Source organism: Pecten maximus, chromosome 2, assembly GCF_902652985.1.
Source record: "Pecten maximus chromosome 2, xPecMax1.1, whole genome shotgun sequence".
Classification (NCBI taxonomy): domain Eukaryota; kingdom Metazoa; phylum Mollusca; class Bivalvia; order Pectinida; family Pectinidae; genus Pecten; species Pecten maximus.
This window is the reverse complement of record NC_047016.1, coordinates 4,572,287-4,600,128: the sequence shown is the minus strand read 5'-3', so window position 1 is coordinate 4,600,128 and position 27,842 is coordinate 4,572,287. Positions and strand designations below refer to the sequence as shown.

The 27,842-nt window shown below is 41.1% G+C and overlaps 1 protein-coding gene across 2 annotated transcripts; it reads left to right on the top strand.

The window, feature by feature from the left end:
* LOC117314640 (protein quiver-like) lies at positions 1 to 27,842 on the top strand. 2 transcript variants are annotated; one of them, XM_033868727.1, is made up of 4 exons: positions 1 to 449; positions 7,012 to 7,163; positions 23,077 to 23,217; positions 24,152 to 27,842. In XM_033868727.1, exons 2-4 carry the CDS (start codon positions 7,088 to 7,090, stop codon positions 24,364 to 24,366), a joined length of 432 nt encoding a protein of 143 aa, XP_033724618.1. In that variant the 5' UTR covers positions 1 to 449; positions 7,012 to 7,087; the 3' UTR covers positions 24,367 to 27,842. The 2 variants fall into 2 exon arrangements, with proteins under 2 accessions (XP_033724618.1, XP_033724613.1); XM_033868722.1 differs by lacking the exon at positions 1 to 449 and adding an exon at positions 9,324 to 9,462.

Sequence of the window (27,842 nt, the reverse complement as noted above, 5' to 3'; positions counted from 1 at the left end):
CGTCACTTCGCCAGACCCAGTCAAACAACTCGAGACTCTACGAGTGCAGTGGGGGGCTCTAACTTGGATCAGATGAGAAGGGGTTGCTAAATTTAGAACTACCTCTCCTCAGCAGCACAGAAGTGGACGTGCGAACATAATTTATCTCATGCTGTACGCACGCACGCGCATCAGCGCGAGCTCTGCTGTATGAGATATACATACAATACTAATTAGTAAGAAATGGATACGTGCAATTAAGCTGGACGTGTACGTGTGTACGGGAGAGACGGTCGGTGTGTACCAATATCGTGATTTGATGCCACACTTGGTGGAATTATCAGCGAAGGCATGGTTCGATGTTTTCAACATTTTGGGGTGTCCCAGTGAACTTTAGTGAAGTTCTGTGTTGATCAGACAAGGGGAATACCCTACTTCGTCAGAGTGGTAGGATCGGACCCTCCCGTAGAGTAAGTACTAATAACTAGTTACCAACTGTCTATAGCACGTATATGTATGTACTCATGTACCTTTATAATGTGATCGCATGCCAAATACACTGTCAACAATGCTGTATGTGATATGTGTGCACACATACATTTCTTCTACGTGATTCTTTCCTGAGAATTGAAGCTGTTTTATATTGTACATTTTGTAAATATCTTCAAACCAATTGTGGATATGATTAATATGTGTTTGACTTCCACTCCACCTTCCCACCCCTCCCTTATCTACCAGCTTCTCGTGTCAAACCTATAACCGCCCGTTGTCACTCCCATTCACTATTACCACACCTTATCACTTACAAGATCTCATATACATCTAACTCGCACAATCTCATACCCCCACTCACTTACACGATCTCAAATCCGCCTAACTCCCTTACACGATCTCATATCCCCACTCGCACAATCTCATACCCCCCACTCACTTACACGATCTCATATCCCCACTCACTTACACGATCTCAAATCCGCCTAACTCACTTACAAGATCTCATATCCCCACTCACACGATCTCATACCCCCCACTCACTTACACGATCTCATATCCCCACTCACTCACACGATCTCATACCCCACTCACTTACAAGATTTCATACCCCCACTCACTTACGAGATCTCATACCCCCCACTCACTTACAAGATCTCATACCCCCACTTACACGATCTCATACCCCCCACTCACTTACACGATCTCATACCCCCCACTCACTTACACGATCTCATACCCCCCACTCACTTACGAGATCCCATATCATCACTCACTTACGAGATCTCATACCCCCACTCACTTACAAGATCTCATACCCCCACTTACACGATCTCATACCCCCACTTACAAGATATCATATCCCCCTAACTCACTTACACGATCTCATATCCCCCACTCACTTACACGATCTCATACCCCCCACTCACTTACACGATATCATACCCCCTTAACTTACAAGATATCATATCCCACCCCCACCCCCTCCCCCACCCCACCACCACCACCACCACTCACTTACACGATCTCATACCCCCACTCACTTACACGATCTCATACCCCCACTCACTTACACGATCTCATATCCCCCTAACTCACTTAAAAAATCTCATATCCCCCTAACTCACTTACAAGATCTCATATCCCCCTAACTCACTTACTAGATCTCATATCCCCCTAACTCACTTACTAGATCTCATATCCCCCTAACTCACTTACTAGATCTCATATCCCCATAACTCACTTACTAGATCTCATATCCCCCTAACTCACTTACAAGATCTCATATCCCCCTAACTCACCTACAAGATCTCATATCCCCCTAACTCACTTACTAGAGCTCATATCCCCCTAACTCACTTACAAGATCCCATATCCCCTTCCTCATTTAACTAACTGTATCCTCCCTTAACCCATTAACTCATCCTTCAAAATGATCTCTCATTCTTAATTTAAAATCATCACTCATCCTTCAATTTGAAATCATCGCTTATCCTTTAAAATTATCATTCATCCTTCTTTCAGAAACATCAATCATTCTTCAACTCATCCTTCATTTAAAATCACCACTCATCTTTCAAAATCATCCTTTATTGTTGAAAAATATCACTCATCCTTCAAAATCATCATTAATCAAAATAATCACTCATCCTTTTAAATTATCACCCCTCCTTCGAGAGTAATATTCATCTTTCAAAAGCACCCATACCATAATCGACTCTTCAAAATCATCTCCAACCCTTCTTTACCATCACCGACCCTTCAAAACCATTACAAATCCTTCAGAACCATCACCGACTTTTCAAAACCATCACCGATCCGTCAAAACCATCACCGATTCTTCAAAACCATCACAAATCCTTCAGAACCATCACCGACTCTTCAAAACTATCACCGATCCTTCAAAACCATCAGCGATTCTTCAAAAACCATCATAAATCCTTCAAAACCATCAACGATCCTTCAAAGCCATCACTCCCTCTTAAAAACCATCACCGACTCTTCAAAACCATCACCGAGCCTTCAAAGACATCACCGACCCTTCAAAACCATCACCAACCCTTCGAAACCATCACCGATCCTTCAAAACCATCACCAACTCTTCAAAACCATCACCGACCCTTCAAAATCGTCACCGAATCGATCCTTCAAAACCGTTACCGACCCTTCACAACCATGTACCATGACAAATTCTTCAAAACTCTCTCCGACTCCTCAAAACCAACACCGACCCTTCGAAACCATGAAAAATCCTTCACCACTGACTCCTCATCTGTAGCCTAACTGATGACATGCCACAATGCCCTATACAATACAGGGGGATGAATAGGTATGGAATAACACGTGAAGGAAAGCCTAAGTATATTCGGGTTTGACTTAACCTTTCCAGAAATATTGCTGTATGTGTCCCACCCACTGTCTCGGGAACCGAAGAAGTCTGAGGATCGCTACTGTTAACGCTACTATATATACAATGAAATTTGATTCCCTGACTAAATTGGATTTGTGATGGAAGAATACAGCGTAACGATACTTGTGTGGTTAGGCCTACAGGTAGAGGTAAAACTGTATTGTGTGGTTAGGCCTACAGGTACAGGTAAAACTGTATTGTGTGGTTAGGCCTACAGGTACAGATAAAACTGTATTGTGTGGTTAGGCCTACAGGTACAGGTAAAACTGTATTGTGTGGTTAGGCCTACAGGTACAGATAAAACTGTATTGTGTGGTTAGGCCCACAGGTACAGGGTAAACTGTATAGTGTGGTTAGGCCTACAGGTACATGTAAAACTGTATTGTGTGGTTAGGCCTACAGGTACAGGTAAAACTGTATTGTGTGGTTAGGCCTACAGGTACAGGTAAAACTATATTGTGTGGTTAGGCCTACAGGTACAGGTAAAACTGTATAGCCATTGTAACACTATAATGGCGTTCACTAGGAAATCTACGGTAAACCGAAAAGTATGTCTATACGAGCTAATACCTGTATAAACATATGCAATACACATGTTAATCATACAGTGATACCGAGTCACCAGGGTCGCGTTAGATCTCGGCTGTGACGTACCTGACTCGTTCACGGTTGGGTAAATACACAGATCTAAGTCACGAACTTTTTATTGTATTTAATTAAATCATTGTTTTATAATGGTCGTCACATAGGATATCTGTACGCGCTCTTTTTGTGTGCAGCCATTATTTCAGACGTCCATGTTCTTTATGTAACTCTTTAGCTCCGTGATATATAACGATAGTCGGGACTTCAGTTTTAGGGACGCCAACATTTTGTGTCCAGCTAAAGTGTCCGGATCCCAAAGACACCCAGGTATAGTTATATGACTGCGGGTTGTATACGTATAGTTCATCGTTTGTTTCGAATGACGTATAAAATAATCTACTTAATTGTAAATAAGATTAGCTGCCACAGATAAGTAAATGTGAAGAATATATATATATAGAGAGAGAGAGTAAATGTTATAGAATTATGCTGAATGAACGATTTGAGGTATAATTTGGCTTGGTTGGCAATAACTTGTTCAGTGTGTGAACATGTTTTTATTCCAAATCTGTTGATTTTATACGGTATACCATCACCGGATTAGATGTTTTATTCTATTTAGAAGGAAAATGACATATATTCATAAAACCAGACATTCCTAGTATAAATATAACAGTTTATACGTAATCATTACGCATGTGTAGACGTGAGATGATTACACAAGCTCCGTATCTGTGCCTTCCTTTGGTGTTGTACACTTGGTACTAGTGCTATACATCCGCTTTACAAGGTCTGTGTGTCGTGGTGATGTTCCAGCTGTTCTACATCCGGTTTACAAGGTCTGTTTTTGTGTGTCGTGGTGATGTTCCAGTCGTTCTACATCCGGTTTACAAGGTCTGTATTTGTGTGTCGTGGTGATGTTCCAGTTGTTCTACATCCGGTTTACAGGGTCTGCATTTGTGTGCCTTGGTGATGTTCCAGTTGTTCTACATCCGGTTTACATGGTCTGCATTTGTGTGCCTTGGTGATGTTCCAGTTGTTCTACATCCGGTTTACAAGGTCTGCATTTGTGTGCCTTGGTGATGTTCCAGTTGTTCTACATCCGGTTTACAAGGTCTGTATTTGTGTGTCGTGGTGATGTTCCAGTTGTTCTACATCCGGTTTACAAGGTCTGTATTTGTGTGTCGTGGTGATGTTCCAGTTGTTCTACATCCGGCTTACAAGGTCTGTATTTGTGTGCCTTGGTGATGTTCCAGTTGTTCTACATCCGGTTTACAAGGTCTGTATTTGTGTGCCTTGGTGATGTTCCAGTTGTTCTACATCCGGTTTACAAGGTCTGTATTTGTATGCCTTGGTGATGTTCCAGTTGTTCTACATCCGGTTTACAAGGTCTGTATTTGTGTGCCTTGGTGATGTTCCAGTTGTTCTACATCCGGTTTACAAGGTCTGTATTTGTGTGCCTTGGTGATGTTCCAGTTGTTCTACATCCGGCTTACAAGGCCTGTATTTGTGTGTCATGGTGATGTTCCAGTTGTTCTAATCCGGTTTACAATGTCTGTATTTGTGTGTCGTGGTGATGTTCCAGTCGTTCTACATCCGGTTTACAAGGTCTGTATTTGTGTGACTTGGTGATGTTCCTGTTTTTGCCCACATTCGGTTTGTATCATGGTCTCCGAGTGTCTTGGACCACTCTTACTTCCGTGTTCAGTTCCAGTTGTTCTACATCCGGTTAACAAGGTCTGTATTTGTGTGTCTTAGTGGTTTTGATTGCGTTGCCATTGTTCTTTGATGTTCCAGGTTCTACCTATATCCGGTTTACCTGGTATGCATTTATGTGGGATCAGCCTTTTTACCGATGATTTATTTACATGGTCGCATATTACAATTAGTACAGGGTCGTGCTGCTTGCCACGTGACATTCAAAACTACAATATGAATATAACGTTAAAAGGCACTGAGGTCACCACCACAGTGCTTGACACTGACAAATCAAGCACGCCTATTGCAAGTTCTCCTGGTACGGCGCAGTGGCTACATTGTGCATCGGCTAAGTCTAAGTGACAGTTTCCTGTCCACAAAGGTGAAAGACTCGATGTAGGCCTGTTCAGATCGGGCTGAAGGAAAGTAGAGTTGTAAGAGTGTTTACACTCTATTGGTCATATATTAACAAACCTAAGTATGTCACTTCAAATTTGGATAATGTTTGCCGATCAGGTATATGTTACACAGCAGTAAGCACACGACTCCAACAAAAAGATGCCAATGGCATTGACACAATTTGGTCAGAAGCATCTTTGAGGAAAGGGTCGGTGAAACAAAGCAAATTCTTTAAAACTGTGAATACTTGTCTACAGCATCATTGGATGAACCGACCCTACTTTGTATAGATTGTAGGTTTGGGCCCCCATGGGCCTGAGGGGCGGGGTCCCAATAGGGCAAATATAGCAATTTCTTTGAAATCCTTCTTCTCCTGTAGAAATATAAATCATTTTGCCATAATCACTGCGATATTCAGGTAAGCGATACAGGCCATATGGGCTACATGTTTTGCGTTTTATGGGGTTTCACGGAAACACCAAGTAAGAAAAACTAACCATGGAACGAAGAGAAGACAGGAAAGGAGGATAGATAAACACCCAAAGGCTACTCCACTGATACATTGTCTCTGATCAACTTGTAACATCATTGGTCCTCATGGTGACACGCCTCCTCGGCATCACATTGGTCATCATAGTGACACGCCTCCTCGGCATCACATTGGTCCTCATAGTGACATGCCTCCTCGGCATCACATTGGTCCTCATAGTGACACGCCTACTCGGCATCACATTGGTCCTCATAGTGACACGCCTCCTCGGCATCACATTGGTCCTCATGGTGACACGCCTCCTCGGCATCACATTGGTCCTCGTGGTGACACGCCTCCTCGGCATCACATTGGTCCTCGTGGTGACACGCCTCCTCGGCATCGCATTGGTCCTCGTGGTGACACGCCTCCTCGGCATCACATTGGTCCTCATGTTGACACGCCTCCTCGGCATCACATTGGTCCTCATGGTGACATGCCTCCTCGGCATCACATTGGTCCTCATGGTGACATGCCTCCTCGGCATCACATTGGTCCTCATGGTGACACGCCTCCTCGGCATCACATTGGTCCTCGTAGTGACACGCCTCCTCGGCATCACATTGGTCCTCATGGTGACACGCCTCCTCGGCATCACATTGGTCCTCATAGTGACACGCCTCCTCGGCATCACATTGGTCCTCATGGTGACACGCCTCCTCGGCATCACATTGGTCCTCATAGTGACACGCCTCCTCGGCATCACAAAGCCTCTAACCTATTGTCCAAGCATTACAACCTGGCGGTCCCATTGACAGCACTCCATAACGTGTACTTCACATATTTAATGTGTTTTGTATAAGTAGTATGTATTTCCAGATATATGGTGCTGTCAAGATTTGTTTGTGTTTTTGGTCCAAGCAATATTTGTAACCCATATATAGACACATCATGTAATATTGTTTTCATTTTGTTCCAGAGTTGATTGTACCCCTAGACACCCTACGTTGAGTGAGGGCCTAGTGTAGACCAGTAGGGTCTAACTTAGTGTTGCTATGATACGCCACCTCCATTGGGTCGCCGTACTGTTGAGCTGCCTCTCTGGGATCCTCGCTCAGGACGACCTATCGGGTATGTAGAAACTCAAAAAGTTTGTGAAAACATCACATTTGTTTCGAGCCATTACTTAAAAAGGGGGCGTTCATTGTCATCATCACAATAACATGTGCAAAACTTTACACGTGACTATAACACGTACAAAACTTTACACATCACTATAACACGTACAAAACTTTACACGTCACTAAACACGTACAAAACTTTACACGTCACTATAACACGTACAAAACTTTACACGTCACTATAACACATACAAAACTGTACACGTCAATATAACACGTACAAACCTTTACACGTGACTATAACACGTACAAACCTTTACACGTGACTATAACACGTACAAACCTTTACACGTCACTATAACACGTACAAAACTTTACACGTCACTATAACACGTGCAAAACTTTACACGTGACTATAACATGTACAAAACTTTACACGTCACTATAACATGTACAAAACTTTACACGTCACTATAACAAGTACAAAACTTTACACGTCACTATAACACGTACAAAAACTTAATACGTCACTATAACACGTACAAAATTTTACACGTCAATATAACACGTACAAAACTTTACACGTCACTATAACACGTACAAACCTTTACACGTGACTATAACATGTACAAAACTTTACACGTGACTATAACATGTACAAAACTTTACACGTCAATATAACACGTACAAAACTTTACACGTGACTATAACATGTACAAAACTTTACACGTGACTATTACATGTACAAAACTTTACACGTCAATATAACACGTACAAAACTTTACACGTGACTATAACATGTACAAAACTTTACACGTGACTATTACATGTACAAAACTTTACACGTCAATATAACACGTACAAAACTTTACACGTCACTAAACACGTACAAAACTTTACACGTGACTATAACACGTACAAAACTTTACACGTCACTAAACACGTACAAAACTTTACACGTCACTAAACACGTACAAAACTTAACACGTCAATATAACATGTACAAACCTTTACACGTCAATATAACACGTACAAACCTTTACACGTCACTAAACACGAACAAAACTTTACACGTCAATATAACAAAAAGTCATGCAAATTGCCGACGTAGCTATTACACATACAAAACTGTCATTAATGCATAATGACTTTACAACATATTTACATAGATGTAATGTAGTACTATAACATACATACATGTTTTGAGGACAAATTGTTGTATTGACGACTTTAACACATACACGAGTACATACATGCATATATATATAATGTTGTACTATAAGAGTTATAGTGACGTCGCTTAGATATGCTGTACTATAACATACTGTATATATATAATATATATAACATTTTGAGAACTATTGACGACTTTTAATCAGCTGATGTATCATTATAACACATAACACGATATTCAACTATGGGAATAAACAGTTCAGAAAAACACTGCACTAAACGCACTTATATGTTGTGTTGATATATTCTCTAATCAAGATGATATACAGCTAAATATTTTTTTTGTGCATATAACCAGTGTTTTGTTTGTTTTTCCATATACCTAACCAACACGTTTGATAAGTTGTGAACCTCTTCCTCCTCCTCTCCTCCTCCTCCTCTTCCTCCTCCTCCCTGCTTTCCCTCCCCTCTTTCCAAGCTCACCGTTCGCCATACCACAAACGCTGTCTGCGGTGTTCATGGAACTTTCCCTTTCTGAAGTTCCTGTCTTAGTTTTTATTTTAACAGCATGTGTTGTACCTGAAGTCAGTACATGTGACGTATGCGGCCATTACCCTTTCCTCTCCTATTTTGACGGATTCTCCCTCTAGATAATAGTTTAGTATTCCTTGAAGCCTTCATTTTTTTTATATTTTTCTCTCCCTCTCTTTATTTTTATTTTTCAGTATTCGCTCAGATATTTTTCCATTTTCTATGATTTTTATTTTATTCTATTTAATATTTTTTGTTTTTGTTTTGTTTTTTGTTTTTGTTTTTGTTTTGTTCTGTGACACTTATCCCATTATCGTACTTGAGTTTTTGTATAACAATATACTTTCTGGTATTGTTTAAATCAAACACAATAGTTACATGCCGATTGAATTGCCCTCTGCATGTACGTTCCTTGACTAACAATTGCAAATATAATCAGAAATCAATTATGCGTTTCTTTTTAAAGTTCAAGACCCCCGCCACCCCCCTCACTCACACCATGGCACGTGACGTCACTAGCCCTATCCCCCTCCGACTGACAAGACACTGGATAGTGTTACTTGTGTGTTGTTTACATGGGGTCAGATCCCAGAGTGACCTCTCGGGTAAGTATCCGTCACAGGGGTGATATAGGTATCGTACCACAGGGGTCTGTAATATATCGTACCACATGGGTGTGTAATATATCGTACCACAGGGGTGTGTAATATATCGTACCACAGGGGTCTGTAATATATCGTACCACAGGGGTGTGTAATATATCGTACCACAGGGATGTGTAATAAATCGTACCACAGAGGTGTGTAATATATCGTACCACAGGGGTGTGTAATATATCGTACCACAGGGGTGTGTAATATATCGTACCACAGGGGTCTGTAATATATCGCACCACAGAGGTGTGTAATATATCGTACCACAGGGGTGTGTAATATATCGTACCACAGGGGTGTGTGATGTATCGTTCCACAGAGGTCTGTAATATATCGTACCACAGGGGTCTGTAATATATCATACCACAGGGGTCTGTAATATATCGTACCACATGGGTGTGTAATATATCGTACCACAGGGGTGTGTAATATATCGAACCACAGGGGTGTGTAATATATCGTACCACAGGGGTGTGTAATATATCGTACCACAGGGATGTGTAATATATCGTATCACAGGGGTGTGTAATATATCGTATCACAGGGTTGTGTAATATATCGTACCACAGAGGTGTGTAATATATCGTACCACAGGGGTGTGTAATATATCGTACCACAGGGGTGTGTAATATATCGTACCACAGAGGTGTGTAATATATCGTACCACAGGGGTGTGTAATATATCGTACCACAGGGGTGTGTAATATATCGTACCACAGGGGTGTGTAATATATCGTATCAAAGAGGTGTGTAATATATCGTACCACAGGGGTCCGTAATATATCGTACCACAGGGGTGTGTAATATATCGTACCACAGGGGTGTGTAGTATATCGTACCACAGGGGTGTGTTATATATCGTACCACAGAGGTGTGCAATATATCGTACCACAGAGGTTTGTAATATATCGTACCACAGGGATGTGTAATATATCGTACCACAGGGGTGTGTAATATATCGTACCACAGGGGTGTGTAATATATCGTACCACAGAGGTTTGTAATATATCGTACCACAGGGGTGTGTAATATATCGTACCACAGAGGTGTGTAATATATCGTACCACAGGGATGTGTAATATATCGTACCACAGGGGTGTGTAATATATCGTACCACAGAGGTGTGTAATATATCGTACCACAGAGGTGTGTAATATATCGTACCACAGGGGTGTGTAATATATCGTACCACAGGGGTGTGTAATATATCGTACCACAGGGGTGTGTAATATATCGTACCACAGAGGTGTGTAATATATCGTACCACATGGATGTGTAATATATCGTACCACAGGGGTGTGTAATATATCGTACCACAGAGGTGTGTAATATATCGTACCACAGGGGTGTGTAATATATCGTACCACAGGGGTGTGTAATATATCGTACCACAGAGGTGTGTACTATATCGTACCACAGGGGTGTGTAATATATCGTACCACAGGGGGGGGGGGGGGGTAATATATCGTACCACAGGGATGTGTAATATATCGTACCACAGAGGTGTGTAATATTTCGTACCACAGGGGTGTGTAATATATCGTACCACAGAGGTGTGTACTATATCGTACCACAGGGGTGTGTAATATATCGTACCACAGGGGTCTGTAATATATCGTATAACAGGGGTCTGTAATATATCGTACCACAGGGGTGTGTAATATATCGTATCACAGGGGTGTGTAATATATCGTATCACAGGGGTCTGTAATATATCGTACCACAGGGGTGTGTAATATATCGTACCACAGGGATGTGTAATATATCGTACCACAGTGGTGTGTAATATATCGTACCACAGGGGTGTGTAGTATATCGTACCACAGGGGTCTGTAATATATCGTATCACAGGGGTCTGTAATATATCGTACCACAGGGGTGTGTAATATATCGTATCACAGGGGTGTGTAATATATCGTATCACAGGGGTCTGTAATATATCGTACCACAGGGGTGTGTAATATATCGTACCACAGGGATGTGTAATATATCGTACCACAGAGGTGTGTAGTATATCGTACCACAGGGGTGTGTAATATATCGTACCACAGGGGTGTGTACTATATCGTACCACAGGGGTGTGTACTATATCGTACCACAGAGGTGTGTACTATAGCGTACCACAGAGGTGTGTAATATATCGTACCACAGGGGTGTGTAATATATCGTACCACAGGGGTCTGTAATATATCGTACCACAGGGGTGTATTATATCTTGGAGTAAATAAACGATATAACGCACAATTTACTTCCTGTAAATAAATGATATAGCGAAAAACTACTGGTAGCCATCTTGTATTTTATAATGTAATCGATTCGGTCACTTTACTGTTTCACTTTAAAACCACTGTATTTATGATTTATCTCGGTCGGTTTCTACACAGTGTACTTTAAAACCATCATGTAATCCAGGATCATATGTTGTCATACCGGAAACGTGTGTTTGGACTCAAATATCAAAATGATGTTATCGTTTGAGGAAGATTGCAGTACGCTCTGTTGGTTGTGAAAATGTCGGCTGTAAGTTAGATCTGACGCGGTTAGTGTCGTTACAGCCATAGTTGGATAAGATTGATTTTTATAGATTTTGATTGTAGGATTCCTAAATTTTAATGACGTGTCTTTATACGCATTACAAATATATATTATTTTCCGTATTTCGTGTTCGAATAACAAACACAAAAAACTGTTTAGTAGCGGTAGAAATAAAACAGCATACCGCGAGGTCACCTACAATTATGTTATGTAACCTACAAGTTTTTTATGACTGGTCCGATATATGTCCGGACGTAAGTAGTCAAACCAATGTCTACCAGCACACAGCTTACACATTACCACATCTCCATTCGACTACTCTCATGACCACCCTCTAAAACCAACAACACAGCCGAGTGACAGTTGTCTGTCATAACATATATACAGGTAACACCAACAACACAGCCGAGTGACAGTTGTCTGTCTAACATATATACAGGTAACACCAGGACAAAGTACTACGCTTCTTACCACAGATTTGTTTCTCGACAAAAGTTGAAGATTGTGAGGATTGTTTGAATATTTCAGATAGAACCTGTTCTTCACTTACACAAACTTGGTATTGTGTATTGTAGGCTGTTGGTTGTGGCATTGCAATCTGATTAAAACCAGACCTAAACTTCAACTCGTACGTTTCATTAAGAATCAGTGAAATTTAGATAAGGATTTAATCTGATTGGTGTAATTACTGTTAACACGGAATACTATTCACAGTTAACTGAACTAACTGAAGTCCTTAGGCCAGGTATAAAGAAATATAAATAGTTTAATGTACACTGTGTTAATGTCTGTCGTGTAAACTCCAGGTAATCATACATTTACTAGATTATTATATAACCTTAGATGTAAAGAATCTCATTTTCAACTAATGATTATTTTAATCATTATCTTGCCTTCAACATGTGCAGTCCGAGTGTGCGAGGTTAGTCATCCAGTCCATTAGGTTAGTCCTCCTGTCCACCAGGTTAGTCATCCTGTCCACTAGGTTAGTCATCCAGTCCACCAGGTTAGTCATCTTGTCCACCAGGTTAGTCATCCTGTCCACCAGGTTAGTCATCCAGTCCATTAGGTTAGTCATCCAGTCCATTAGGTTAGTCATCCTGTCCACCAGGTTAGTCATCCTGTCCACCAGGTTAGTCATCCTGTCCACCAGGTTAGTCATCCTGTCCACTAGGTTAGTCATCCAGTCCACCAAGTTAGTCATCCTGTCCACCAGGTTAGTCATCCTGTCCACCAAGTTAGTCATCCTGTCCACCAAGTTAGTCATCCTGTCCACCAGGTTAGTCATCCTGTCCACCAGGTTAGTCATCCCGTCCACCAGGTTAGTCATCCAGTCCATTAGGTTAGTCCTCCAGTCCACCAAGTCAGTTATCATGTCCACCAGGTTAGTCATCCTGTCGAGGTTAGTTACCCGGGTCGGCGAGGTTAGTTATCCGGGTCAACGAAGTATGTTATCCGGGTCGGTGGGGTTATCTGTGTGAGTACTAGGGAGGTTCCCCGTCAAGGAAACCCGTCCTTGAAATCTGTGTGAGTATTAGGGAGGTCCCCCGTCAAGGAAACCCGTCCTTGAAATCTGTGTGAGTATTAGGGAGGTCCCCCGTCAAGGAAACCCGTCCTTTAAATCTGTGCGAGTATTAGGGAGGTCCCCCGTCAAGGAAACCCGTCCTTGAAATCTGTGTGAGTATTAGGGAGGTCCCCCGTCAAGGAAACCCGTCCTTGAAATCTGTGGGAGTATTAGGGAGGTTCCCCGTCAAGGAAACCCGTCCTTTAAATCTGTGCGAGTATTAGGGAGGTTCCCCGTCAAGGAAACCCGTCCTTTAAATCTGTGCGAGTATTAGGGAGGTTCCCCGTCAAGGAAACCCGTCCTTTAAATCTGTGCGAGTATTAGGGAGGTTCCCCGTCAAGGAAACCCGTCCTTTAAATCTGAGCGAGTACTAGGGAGGTTCACGTCAAGGAAACCCGTCCTTGAAATCTGTGCGAGTACTAGGGAGGTTCCCCGTCAAGGAAACCCGTCCTTGAAATCTGTGCGAGTACTAGGGAGGTTCCCCGTCAAGGAAACCCGTCCTTGAAATCTGTGCGAGTACTAGGGAGGTTCCCCGTCAAGGAAACCCGTCCTTGAAATCTGTGCGAGTACTAGGGAGGTCCCCCGTCAAGGAAACCCGTCCTTGAAATCTGTGCGAGTACTAGGGTTCCATATGATACGGAATTCTTTTAGCTTTAAATGTGACTGTAAAATACCTTCAGTCTGTATATATATATATATCCTTGTACTCTCTGTACACCAGAAAACAATTTACATAAATAAATGTTCATTTATTTTAATGGGCCATTTCGTACCACCTTGATAAAAAAAAAACATCATCTTACCATACATGTATATGTATATAAAAGGAGATATTATATACATGATGTATGTTAATATTTTTTTCCGCATGGCTTGTTTAAACTCGTTTTAATGATCCGAGGGAAGTTAAAGCAAGCCTTACGATGGACTTGATTAATCTCTTTTTAGAATAAATGTATTCTCCATAGCGAGCATTGGTTTGTGTATTGGGTTTATCGCTCCGTGAACAGCCAGGGTCAATTTGAGAACTCATTGTAGTAGTTGATGACAATCTCACTGAACAACGTACGGAGCAACTAGGGTAAAATGTCTTGTCGAAGGACACAACAACGACAGCACAGACCCCCCCCCCCCCCCCCCCCCCCCCCCCCCCCCAAGATTTCACAGATTTCAAGGACAAGTTTCCTTGACGGGGAACCTCCCTAGTACTCGCACAGATTTCAAGGACGGGTTTTCTTGACGTGAACCTCCCTAGTACTCACACAGATTTCAAGGACGGGTTTCCTTGACGGGGAACCTGCCTAGTACTCGCACAGATTTCAAGTACGGGTTTTCTTGACGTGAACCTCCCTAGTACTCACACAGATTTCAAGGACGGGTTTCCTTGACGGGGAACCTCCCTAGTACTCGCACAGATTTCAAGGACGGGTTTTCTTGACGTGAACCTCCCTAGTACTCACACAGATTTCAAGGACGGGTTTCCTTGACGGGGAACCTGCCTAGTACTCGCACAGATTTCAAGTACGGGTTTTCTTGACGTGAACCTCCCTAGTACTCACACAGATTTCAAGGACGGGTTTCCTTGACGGGGAACCTCCCTAGTACTCGCACAGATTTCAAGTACGGGTTTTCTTGACGTGAACCTCCCTAGTACTCACACAGATTTCAAGGGCGGGTTTTTTATGGGGATGGGGAACCTCCCTAGTACTCACACAGATTTCAAGGACGGGTTTCCTTGACGGGGAACCTCCCTAGTACTCACACAGATTTCAAGGACGGGTTTCCTTGACGGGGAACCTCCTTAGTACTCACACAGATTTCAAGGACGGGTTTCCTTGACGGGGAACCTCCCTAGTACTCACACAGATATCAAGGACGGGTTTCCTTGACGGGGACCTTCCTAGTACTCACACAGATTCAGCCATTTTATAACATTGTTTGCGATGATCCCCTTTGGGTTATTTGATACAGTATCCCACTTTCCTGACGTATTTCCTCTGTCACTGTTCTCATGTTCTCTATTCTTAACTTTCCTACGTATTAATCTTAATCAAATCCGGTTCGTATGAAGTGTAGCAAATTCCTATACGATACTCAGTTTCCAGACCTATACTCATCACTTTGAGAGATAGGTACCGGGCTGTGACTCCCTCTACAGGGGCTTGGCACGATTTTCCAAATGATGGTCCATATATATATGTATTATAGTGTCAGTCGTGCCAAGCCCCTGTGCTATGTACGATACTCAGTTTCCAGACCTATACTCATCACTTTAGAGAGATAGCTAGGTAATTAATTTTACTGTTTAAAGTTTGCAACAAGTCATGTTTTAGCGTTTTTAACGACTGGATTATTGTTTTATGCGGATTAGCTTAGATCGAAACTAGATCAAATTAGACATGAATAATGGGTAATTAAATTTGGAAGACAACCCGACGCCATCTTGTTTGCTTGTGTTCGGTTCTAGGGCTATGGAAATCAATACTATTCACCAGACAGTGTCGTGGTAGTATGATAAGTCGATAAACCATTACCACTGAATAAGTTTATGAATATCATAATATTTCCTTTTAAATTAGAACTATTTCAAACTGTTTTAGCTGAACGATAATGCGTGAAATTAATTTTGGTAGCAATGTTTGCTATTCACTCGAGCTCATCATTGTCTGCTATATTATTCAGAATTGAAAATCAAGATTGCAATTAGTACCTCAGATATTTGTATTAAATGACTTAACCAGATGCAGAAGGGGCGTTCAAACGAAACCAGACACATTAAAATCTTCTTGATGACGTTTGAAGCAAGTGGCTGTTAAAATAAAATTGGGAATTGCTCTGTATTTAAGTACTTCCCTGTAAGTATGGGTATATTTGATGTCGGTCTGGTTTACTGATGCTACAAGGCCTGCTGTTTTTGTTCCTGTTTTATTATCTCTTTGCCCTAGATACATGTATATATATAATTGGTCATGTAGTATTAACGACAGTACAGACAATTAAATGTCGAATTCTCGAGGTAACCCACCCCTTTATCAAGACGCAAGTAAATTACAACCGATCAAATATAAAGAACACGAACAGTTTGATAAACAACGAACAATATCGTTATGTTTTGTTAATGAACGAACAATATCGTTATGTTTTTGTTAATGATCGAACAATATCGTTATGTTTTTGTTAATGATCGAACAATATCGTTATGTTTTTGTTAATGATCCATTCGTTCGCCGAGGACCTATTATTATTAATTAGAAAACGTTTTAGGTGGTTTACAGATGGTATAAATAAACAACTTATTAAAAGGTTTAAAAAGTTTCAGCGTAAGTCCAAGCGATGTGATGACAGAGCAAGCTATGTAGCAAATGTTTTTGTTTCTCTCCGCAGTGGGTTCATTTCGTCCCAAAAAAATCGGCCAAAACTTTGGGCTGGGGCAGCGTGTAGCCATTAAAATCCCATATTCCTGACTACAAATAGTATCCTCAAACTGAATAAATATCTAAGTATTTCAAATGTGGTTACAGAGAAAAGCGTAGTTTGAACATTAAAATTGTATCTAAAGCGTGGTCGAAAGTGTTATTTTTGGGTCACGATGTTCCGGACAACTCGTTCAAAATCTACGAAAAGGGCGGTAGATTTGAAAAATAAAAGAGAGTTACGGGTTCACACTACAAAGAGCTATGATAAGATAAATAAATAAATAAATAAAAAGACAAATAGAAAAAAAAACCCAGATAAATAGATGAGTCGAAATTGTGGCAATTGTTATTGCGGTGGGATATACCGATTTGTAGTACGCTTGACATATTGCTGCAAAAGTACTCGCACAACTAATTCAGCCAATCAGCTGCTGTTCCGCACAACTAATTCAGCCAATCAGCTGCTGTTCCGCACGAACCAAGTCACTAAAGCAAATGTGTTTCTGATCATCATGCAGTGGTCAATGGGGACCACCTGCATGTCATACCATGTGTGGCTCGGCATGTTGCTACTGGCAGGTCGTGGTGTTTTTGCTTTATGGAACATAGAGTGGTGTTTTGGTCCCACCTACATACTGCATATTACACTTGGTACAAGTAATAAGAAAACTAGCTGGAGTGTAGCTAGTTCTGCCCATGCAGTGGCGTAGGAAGCGGGGGGGCAGGGGGGGGGGGGGGGGGGGGGGCAATTGCCCCCCCCACTTTTTTCAGTGTGGGGGGCAAACATATCTTTTTGCCCCCCCACTTTTTGACATCCAAAATCTAAAAAAGGGGAAAAAACACGAATTTATATATTCATTTCGATAAATATCTGTATATTTTCGAACCGATAATGTTTTCTTGAAGGCAACGATAAAAACTGTATCTTGTACATCCGGAACATTCCGACCTTTATACTAGTATATCAATCCTCAGACCTGTGTGTCGGTCGTCTGCAATAGCCTGGTAAGTCAATATTTATATCTTAATACGAAATTTTGCTTAACTTCATCACATAGATTCAATAAGTTGATGATAATTTGTGAAGTTAATTGAGTTCATAATGAGAACAAGACAGAAACACAACATGAATAAAAATGCGCGGTTTTAACGTGAATAGAGTGATACTAATTACCGACAGGTACGAGGAAATACAAAAAAAATTCGGTTCGCGCCTACGGCGCTCGCTTTATCACTAAATTACTGCCCCCCCTTTCGATTGCAGATCCACAGGGGGCCCTCGCCACCCTGGGACCCGCTGGGCGGCCCCCAGACCTCTCGCAAAAAGGGGAAAAAAATCGGCTCGCGCCTACGGCGCTCGCATGATCACTTAATTACTGGACCCCCCCTTTCGAAAACTCCTGGATCCGCGCCTGATCCCGAATTATTGGAAATGTGCTATATTCATTTTTCGCGGAGGGCTTAGACCCCCTTGAACCCCCTATCAGGGCGCTGCCCTGGACCCGCTGGGCGGCCCCTCAGACCCCTCGTAAAAAAAAAAAAAAAAAAAAGGAAAAAAAATCGGCTCGCGCCGACGGCGCTCGCATTATTACTAAATTACTGGACCACCCGCCCTTTCAAAAATCCTGGCCGTGCCTGGTGATTCATGATTTGCGTAAATAACTTATTTTGTACTACAAAAATTATCTAAATTATCATGGGATGTTGAAATGATAATTATTGCCTAATTTTGCGGAGATGGCATACGATTTGTTTAGTGCGTAAAATTTAAGGTTAAAAAAAATTTTGCCCCCCCACTTTTTGACGACTTCCTACGCCACTGCCATGGGTCTCACAATTGAATGGACTGGTGCTGTGAGTGTACGGACAAAGTTTACACATCTTACAGTTACATGTCTTCAAACAGACAGTGGCAGTAGCAGGAGAGAGTGAAGGTAGCTTACCGCTGACTACCAAATCGTAGTGGTGTTCCGAAAGATTACCCTCAAGTTTACCGGACGGTAGCAGGATGTGACAGAGTTTCTGGAAGATTGTAGACAATGCTGGCATGCCAGGATGAAAGGTTACTACACAAGGTATTCTCCCACTTTAGGTCTGGCTCCAGTATACTCCTGTCCAATCATTTTACCCTATCAATATCATGATCAATCAAGGCTGCACCGTATACCCTGAGAAGATGGGATCTTGGCTCTACCCAACGACGTCTTAAGTCATAGTCGTCGGAGACAAAACACATCTGATTCTCAAAGTGTCCATGGGTTTACTGTATAAATGCGTGTGTATTTCCCCGTTGACGGGTGTGGAACAGGTGTCCAAAAAGTGTTTTTCTCGCCGGAGATGTCTGCAGCAAACTTTATGGTCCGATGGAACTCATTCGTGAATCGAATGAATTCCTCAAGGAACTCTCGACCTGATGTCCACTTATCTGGATGTCATCAAAGAATCTGAGCCAGTTGAGTGGTTTCGATGGGGCTGCTACAAGAAGCCTTGACTCGACATGGCCCATAATCACGTTCGCATATGGTCGTGGCATTTTGGTGCATATCGCCGTACCACTAACTTGTAGGTAGTGCTCTCCGTTGAATGTAAAGTTGTTCAGCGTGAGTACTGACGTAAGAATTTCCAGGAGACTACATCCATGGTGACCAGGAGTGTATCGTTAGGTAGATGACTACACGGTGTCTTTCAAGCAAGATGGTAAGCTCTCGGAATGAGGTATTAAGTGGAAGCCGAAGAACTTCGAGACTTTTTTTCTGTAGAGTGACCAATCGAATTGATGATAGGTCGGCCGGGGTTTCCAGCCTTGTGGATTTTAGGAAGGAGATGAAAAAAGTCCCTGCTCGTGGAGAATCACAGCGCAAAACATCAGCTGTATCCTTTTCATAATCTCCTGCTGATGGCGGTATTGACCTTTTGAACATGTTCTATCGTTATCGACTAGAACGATAGAACGCCTCATTCGACAGTTGGCGATTGGCCGACTGAATGTAGTCCTTTCTGTTCATGACAACAACTGCAGAACCTTTGTGAGCTGGTTTAATGATAATGGTGGTGTTTTGCTTCAGGGCCAAAGTGCCTTTCGCTCATCCATCCCAAGGTTGACTGTTTGGATGTGATGTCATGGTTTGGTGATCGGATATCCCCTGTTTTGCAGCCTCTATGAATGCCTCCAGTGGTGGGATTTTACTGGATGGAGGGTTGTTTTTTTCAAAATGGATTAACAAGGCCCTCTGTTCAGAGTCATCCGAGCCCTCGTCTTTGGCAAAGTGTACGCGGCACCCAGGGTGTGGTCAGGGAGATTGACTACTTTGTTGCTGTTGACCGTTCCCGTGGTCAGATTTTGCTTGGAGGGTAGTCTTTTCTTTCGGGGTTTACTTTGTGTCACTGGAGGAGTGATACTTATCTCCAGGGACTGGCCCAGACCGTCACGTTGGAATTGATTAATTTGTTTTTGACGGAGGGAGGCGCGTCTCATGTTCTCAAAAGTGGTGTATTATTTTGACTAATGGGTTCGTATCGTAACCCGGTGCTGCTTTCAAGTTGTTGAAGCTAGAAGCAATCCCTTGTGTGCAGTGACCAGTTTTTGCTACACACTCCCTGCAAGAGTAGCAAGAGTTTCATTTGGCAGACCTGTAGGATCCTCTCGATTCGCGCTAAGACGGACATGGACATGGTGCCAATGTTTGGTTAGCACTTGAAGGAGTATGTCTTCGGGTACAGTGTCTGCCTGTAGGTACGAGTTGTAGTTAATAAGGTGTTGTAAATTAACTACTCATAAAGCATCGTTCTTAGTGGTTTTATATATACTAGACCCGACATATACCTTCACCGTCAAAAAGGTTTTATACACACTAGACCCGGCATATACCTACACCGCCAAAAAAAAAAAAAAAAAAAAACACAGCCCCGCCTCCATGTCATGACGGAGACTGAAGGTGGGTATACAAAGCTCATTGTTTTAGATTGGCATTGAAGTTGATATTAATTTTACTAAAGTTAGATGACTAACACCTGACTTGAGTTTCACCAACAAGGATTAACGTAGCATGAAGGTTTTCCCAAATAATTACGAAAATCCTTCAGAAAAGTGTGTATTCCTTAGAGAGACGTTGTTATTGCGTGGTTGTAGAGTGTGGCCTAACCAAAGGTCATAACATTTACTGCGGTCAAAATACTTAAAACGTCAAATTCTGGGTTGTTACGGCGATATCTCGTAAGGCGCATCATACACTATACACTGACAGGTATGTCGTCTGTCGTTCGATACAGAAAAAATCAAATCCAGCCTCCAACTTAATGGATATCCCTGATTAATTTAATGAAATGGAATTCATCACTTTGAAATATCAGCAAATAAGTTATGTCATCGTGTTAAAACTTCTTTTGTTTTGTTTTTATGGCAAAGTTTTCTGTCATTTTTTAGTTGACAAAAAGTTATGCTACAATGTTTATCAGTATTGTTTAAGTCATATTTGTGCAGAACATGTAAACATAGCAATGGATCTCATCGACGAAGATCAAAAGGCAAAATCAGAAACCACACATTTGTACAGAATTGAAATCAACTTCGAAAAGTTTGCTACACACGAAAAAAACACCAGACCCTATATATTGCCGTCTATTCTTTCTCTGCTAGGCATCTATACTTGATACTTACAAGTCGAGCACTAGCGGAGAGTGGAAAATTGGGTTCACCCGAACACAAATACTGGGAATTAATCCGGCTTTAACGCTTTACAAAGGCAAGAAGGTTCAATCTTACATATACCATGTTACGTTAGGCACCAGTTTCCGTATAATGATATGCACTCATTTTCTGTCCCTCCCCATGTTAAGTTTCTGTCCCTCCCCATGTTAATTTTCTGTCCCTCCCCGTGTTACGTTAGGCACCAGTTTCCGTATAATGATATGTACTAATTCTCTGTCCCTCCCCATGTTACGTTAGACACCAGTTTCCGTATAATGATATGCACTAAGTTTCTGTCCCTCCCCATGTTAAGTTTCTGTCCCTCCCCATGTTAAGTTTCTGTCCCTCCCCATGTTAAGTTTCTGTCCCTCCCCATGTTACGTTAGACACCAGTTTCCGTATAATGATATGTACTAATTCTCTGTCCCTCCCCATGTTAAGTTTCTGTCCCACCCCATGTTAAGTTTCTGTCCCTCCCCATGTTAAGTTTCTGTCTCTCCCCGTGTTACGTTAGACACCAGTTTCCGTATAATGATATGTACTAATTCTCTGTCCCTCCCCATGTTAAGTTTCTGTCCCTCCCCATGTTAAGTTTCTGTCCCTCCCCGTGTTACGTTAGACACCAGTTTCCGTATAATGATATGTTAATTTCTGTCCCTCCCCGTGTTACGTTAGACACCAGTTTCCGTATAATGATATGTACTAATTCTCTGTCCCTCCCCATGTTACGTTAGACACCAGTTTCCGTATAATGATATGTACTAATTCTCTGTCCCTCCCCATGTTAAGTTTCTGTCCCTCCCCATGTTAAGTTTCTGTCCCTCCCCATGTTAAGTTTCTGTCTCTCCCCGTGTTACGTTAGACACCAGTTTCCGTATAATGATATGTACTAATTCTCTGTCCCTCCCCATGTTAAGTTTCTGTCCCTCCCCATGTTAAGTTTCTGTCCCTCCCCGTGTTACGTTAGACACCAGTTTCCGTATAATGATATGTACTAATTCTCTGTCCCTCCCCGTGTTACGTTAGACACCAGTTTCCGTATAATGATATGTACTAATTCTCTGTCCCTCCCCATGTTACGTTAGACACCAGTTTCCGTATAATGATATGTACTAATTCTCTGTCCCTCCCCATGTTAAGTTTCTGTCCCTCCCCATGTTAAGTTTCTGTCCCTCCCCATGTTAAGTTAGACACCAGTTTCCGTATAATGATATGTACTAATTATCTGTCCCTCCCCGTGTTACGTTAGACACCAGTTTCCGTATAATGATATGTACTAATTCTCTGTCCCTCCCCATGTTACGTTAGGCACCAGTTTCCGTATAATGATATGTACTAATTCTCTGTCCCTCCCCGTATTACAGGGCCAATCCTATGTTACCACTGTGTCGGGGTGGAGAACAACAGCTCCTGTTCCGATCCGTTCGACGAGAAGACGAACACTGCTGCCACTAAGGAAGAATGTATCCACGGCGTGTGTGTCAAATGGACCCGCTACATCAACAGTAAGTTTTTTTGGTAGGACTTGCAGAACTCTGTAGACGAAGGTTTCACCTTTGTCGTAAAATTAACAAGTAACAGTCGCATTGAGAGACATTTGTATACCGTATAAGTTAAATGAATAGGAAGTGTATTTAAAACTAATTGTTTTGGTCATTTTTGAACATTTTTTCCTAAAAAACGACTCTTCAGCTTCTATTGAGTACATTATATACACCATTTCTAACTCTGAAGGAACACTTTCAGCTAAGCTGTTCAATGGAGAGAGAGAGAGAGAGAGAGAGAGAGAGAGAGAGAGAGAGAGAGAGAGAGAGAGAGAGAGAGAGAGAGAGTCCTTTACACAAAGTTATGTACGAAAAGTCCTTTTCTTGGGGTTTTTTTCATACAGTGAAACGTTCGGTGCAGAATTCTGATTATGGTAAAGTTGATAGATACAGTTACCCCGGCGTCTATCAACTATTAGTTGGTGTCCCGTTTGTATCATAAGGTCAAATTGTATCCCTAATCTAATTAGAATTAGACTTGTAATTTCCACTCCTCTACAATACACTGCAATACAAGTATGTTGGAAATTACAAGTCTAATTTTAATTAGATTGATTGTATTCCGTTTCGGATTTATATTTATAAACACTAGCTAGTAATGGATGCTCGGTTACTTTTCTGACGTCAGAATGTTTGAAATGAAGTAATGTCCTTACTAAATTTGATTATAGGCCTATTGTTACGTACAACCTATTTCCACGCCTGATGTGAACATCGCATTTCAAATCACTGCCAGTTATATTACAGACAGCAACCATACATACCGCTGTGTTGGAATTATTGGGACTTATAACTGGAATGCCATCGTTGAATCTATTTGAACTTTAAAATATTTTTTATTTATTTTATTTTATTTATTTATTAAAATCTATGTATTTATATGTTTATTTTACAGATGTGCGGATGCTGGAGAGGACATGTTCCGCTCGAATGACTTTGAACATTATGAAGATTGACGGAGTGTGTCGGACAGAGAGTGACGGTAATGGCTACCTGTGTATGTGTGGGAAACACCTGTGTAACGGTACCGCCTCACCCAGCATCTCACTTCTCTCAGCAGTGCTGTGTGCGCTCATATCATTTCGGCAATGGTTACCATGGTTCCGATGACGTCATTCTGTCAGAGAAACAGCCACTGTACCAGAACGATTGTGATAGTGTATATATATTCCCTGACTAGTGATATTCCATTCTCGGACGGCACCAGCCTGTTGATGCAAAATAGTAAATAATTGGTTTACTTCTTTTGCCTGAAAGAGTTGTCTACCTTCTCGAAACCGTACAAGTTGACGTCTTCCGAAGTTGTCTCCCTTGCCAAGTAACTGTAAAATGTTCAGTCGCTAGAGAATTGAAAAAAAAATCATCTTTTAATGTAAACAAAGTGCATTACCTGATGTGACGCATCGTTCTTCTCGCCAAATATATTTCGTTTTGGTGTACGAAATGAGTCCTTGGCTAGCGAAGATGGATGTGAGCGAGTTTGGAAGAGATGTAAGGAAATGAAAGATATTTTATACAACCTACGACATTGATAATTCCATTTAATAGTTATATTCAGTATAAAAAATGAACAAGATAGGTCACTTATCATGTAAAATATTTAATGGAGTATGATAACAGCTGTGTATTTAATGGAGTATGATAACAGCTGTGTATTTAATGGAGTATGGTAACAGCTGTGTATTTAATGGAGTAGTATAACAGCTGTGTATTTAATGGAGTATGATAACAGCTGTGTATTTAATGGAGTATGATAACAGCTGTGTATTTAATGGAGTATGATAACAGCTGTGTATTTAATGGAGTATGATAACAGCTGTGTATTTAATGGAGTATGATAACAGCTGTGTATTTAATGGAGTATGATAACAGCTGTGTATTTAATGGAGTATGATAACAGCTGTGTATTTAATGGAGTATGATAACAGCTGTGTATTTAATGGAGTAGTATAACAGCTGTGTATTTAATGGAGTATGATAACAGCTGTGTATTTAATGGAGTATGATAACAGCTGTGTATTTAATGGAGTATGATAACAGCTGTGTATTTGATGGAGTATGATAACAGCTGTGTATTTAATGGAGTAGTATAACAGCTGTGTATTTAATGGAGTAGTATAACAGCTGTGTATTTAATGGAGTATGACAACAACTGTGTATTTGATGGAGTATGATAACAGCTGTGTATTTAATGGAGTATGACAACAACTGTGTATTTAATGGACAGAATAACCATTACAAGATATACATGTACATCAAAACCAATTTTACAGTTCTCTCATAAAATAGATACAATTGGTATAAGAGGTCTTCGTTGAAGTGATGTGGTTGTAACTAATCGCACATTAGGTCATGCGCCATGCTTACGTCATCGATACACTGCGACAACGAGACAATAAACTTGTACGTGAACAATATGTCCTGTAATGGTTAAGGATTACATATTAGTAAATAGAGCGATTTGTATATAAATATTTTGTACATTTGTTATACTCTAGAAAATATCAATGACTCGCCAAGTTATAGATGCATACATTTGTATATATATTTGTTTATAAACAACTGATATTAAACTGGAGTAATAACTACAACTCGTATGGAATGGACGGTACAAATGGTATCTATGCTCTCCACAAAGTGTCTTACTTTAAATCTATACTCACCACGAAGTGTCTTACTTCAAATATATACTCACCGCGAAGTGTCTTACTTTAAATCTATACTCACCACGAAGTGTCTTACTTCAAATATATACTCACCACGAAGTGTCTTACTTCGAATATATACTCACCACGAAGTGTCTTACTTCAAATATATACTCACCACGAAGTGTCTTATTTCAAATATATACTCACCACGAAGTGTCTTACTTCGAACTTGCTATGCAATGTACAAAGACAATAATGGTATTAGCTGTGTACGAGAGCTTATGACGTGGTGCCGTGTCCACCATCCGTTTGCACATTTAAACAACTTCTTCTCAATAACCACGAAGCACAGAGACCTGACATTGGGCTTGTTGCATGCTGGGGTGAAGGGTTGCGAAGGTTGTTCCAAATGAATGGCCTTGACCTGCATCCAAAAGCACAGGAGTCAAAGGTCGCAGTGGTAAAATAGGGCTAAAATCTTTAAACAAAGACTTTTCAATAAACAAGAGACGCCGAGACCTGATAATGAGTCAGTAGCTGGGATAGATTCCTAACGGCTAAAATTGTTTAAATTGATAAAACTAAAACAACTCTTATATTTGAATGAAGTGGCTATCAGCTTCGCATCCGCAGTTGCATTAGAAGCAGGTGAGCGATAAGGCCCATTGGGCCTGTTGTTATCCCCAATCATCCATTCACCTGTGTACCATTTTCACATGAGTATCACTAGCCCGGGTGCAATTTGTAGTGTAATTATCATCCCTCTCACCTGTACACCAATTTTAGTGTAAGTATCATCCTCTCACCTGTACACCAATTTTAGTGTATCATCCTCTCACCTGTACACCAATTTTAGTGTGAGTACCATCCTCTCACCTGTACACCAATTTTAGTGTAAGTATCATCCTCTCACCTGTACACCAGTTTTAAGTATCACTCACCCACCTGGGTGCATTTGATTAACTTAGTATGTAGTGAGTGAAAACACGTTTTATCGGTCGATAGTGTGTAAATTATTGTATAGCCATTTTTTCGGTGTGAATTTTAAAAGACAATATACAAACTGTACCTTTAATTAAGTCATTTTATTAAGTCTGTCCTTTTATACACTTCATGATTTACGACGGAAATGCTCGAGTGTGTATGTGGGTGTGAGGGTGTGTGTGTATGGGGTTTTTTTTTGGGGGGGGGGGGGTTTGTCGATTTTATTCGACCTATATTTACCATTGATATGTCCCTAGCCCGAGTTTCCTCTGGCCCTGACACCATGTCTGGTGCTAGGGCCAGAGGAAACTCGGGCTACTTTGTACCATAAAACAAACAAGCGGCGACTGTGAATTTCTAAAATCAATGTGTCCAGTAACCGAATTGTATTATAAACATTTAGATGTTAAATGTCTCATGGGTTGTGATGCAACAGTTAGGACAGTGTTATTTTACCGATTGTTCTAACTAGTCCTATAATTACCTGTTAACTGTTAACCTGTGGTGACATATCAGTACTGTACTGTAGCTGTACTAATGGATCCACTCGGGCACTGTTGTTGTTTCTATATCGATCTGCGTGCACAGACTGCAGATTACGTCTAAGGAATAATGGCTCGTGTTTGTAACAATAGTTTAAAGCTGTGGTAAATTAGACAATATGATTACACAATGATTCCCCACTGTGTATAATACGACTTCATGGGGTGTCACGTGGTTACACGTCGTGTTGGATACAATCTGTGATGATGTATGTAAACTATAATACAGATAGACCCATATGTACATATTGTCATTTGTAAATAACTACATTTCGTTGGACCCGAAACCTCACCGTAGATTGAACTTGTACAATGTATGTATGAGATTATTACCATGAATGTATTTGATGTCAAAGTTTACGAAGTTCATAAATTGTAACAAATAAAGAATGATGTATGTTCATGAAATGTT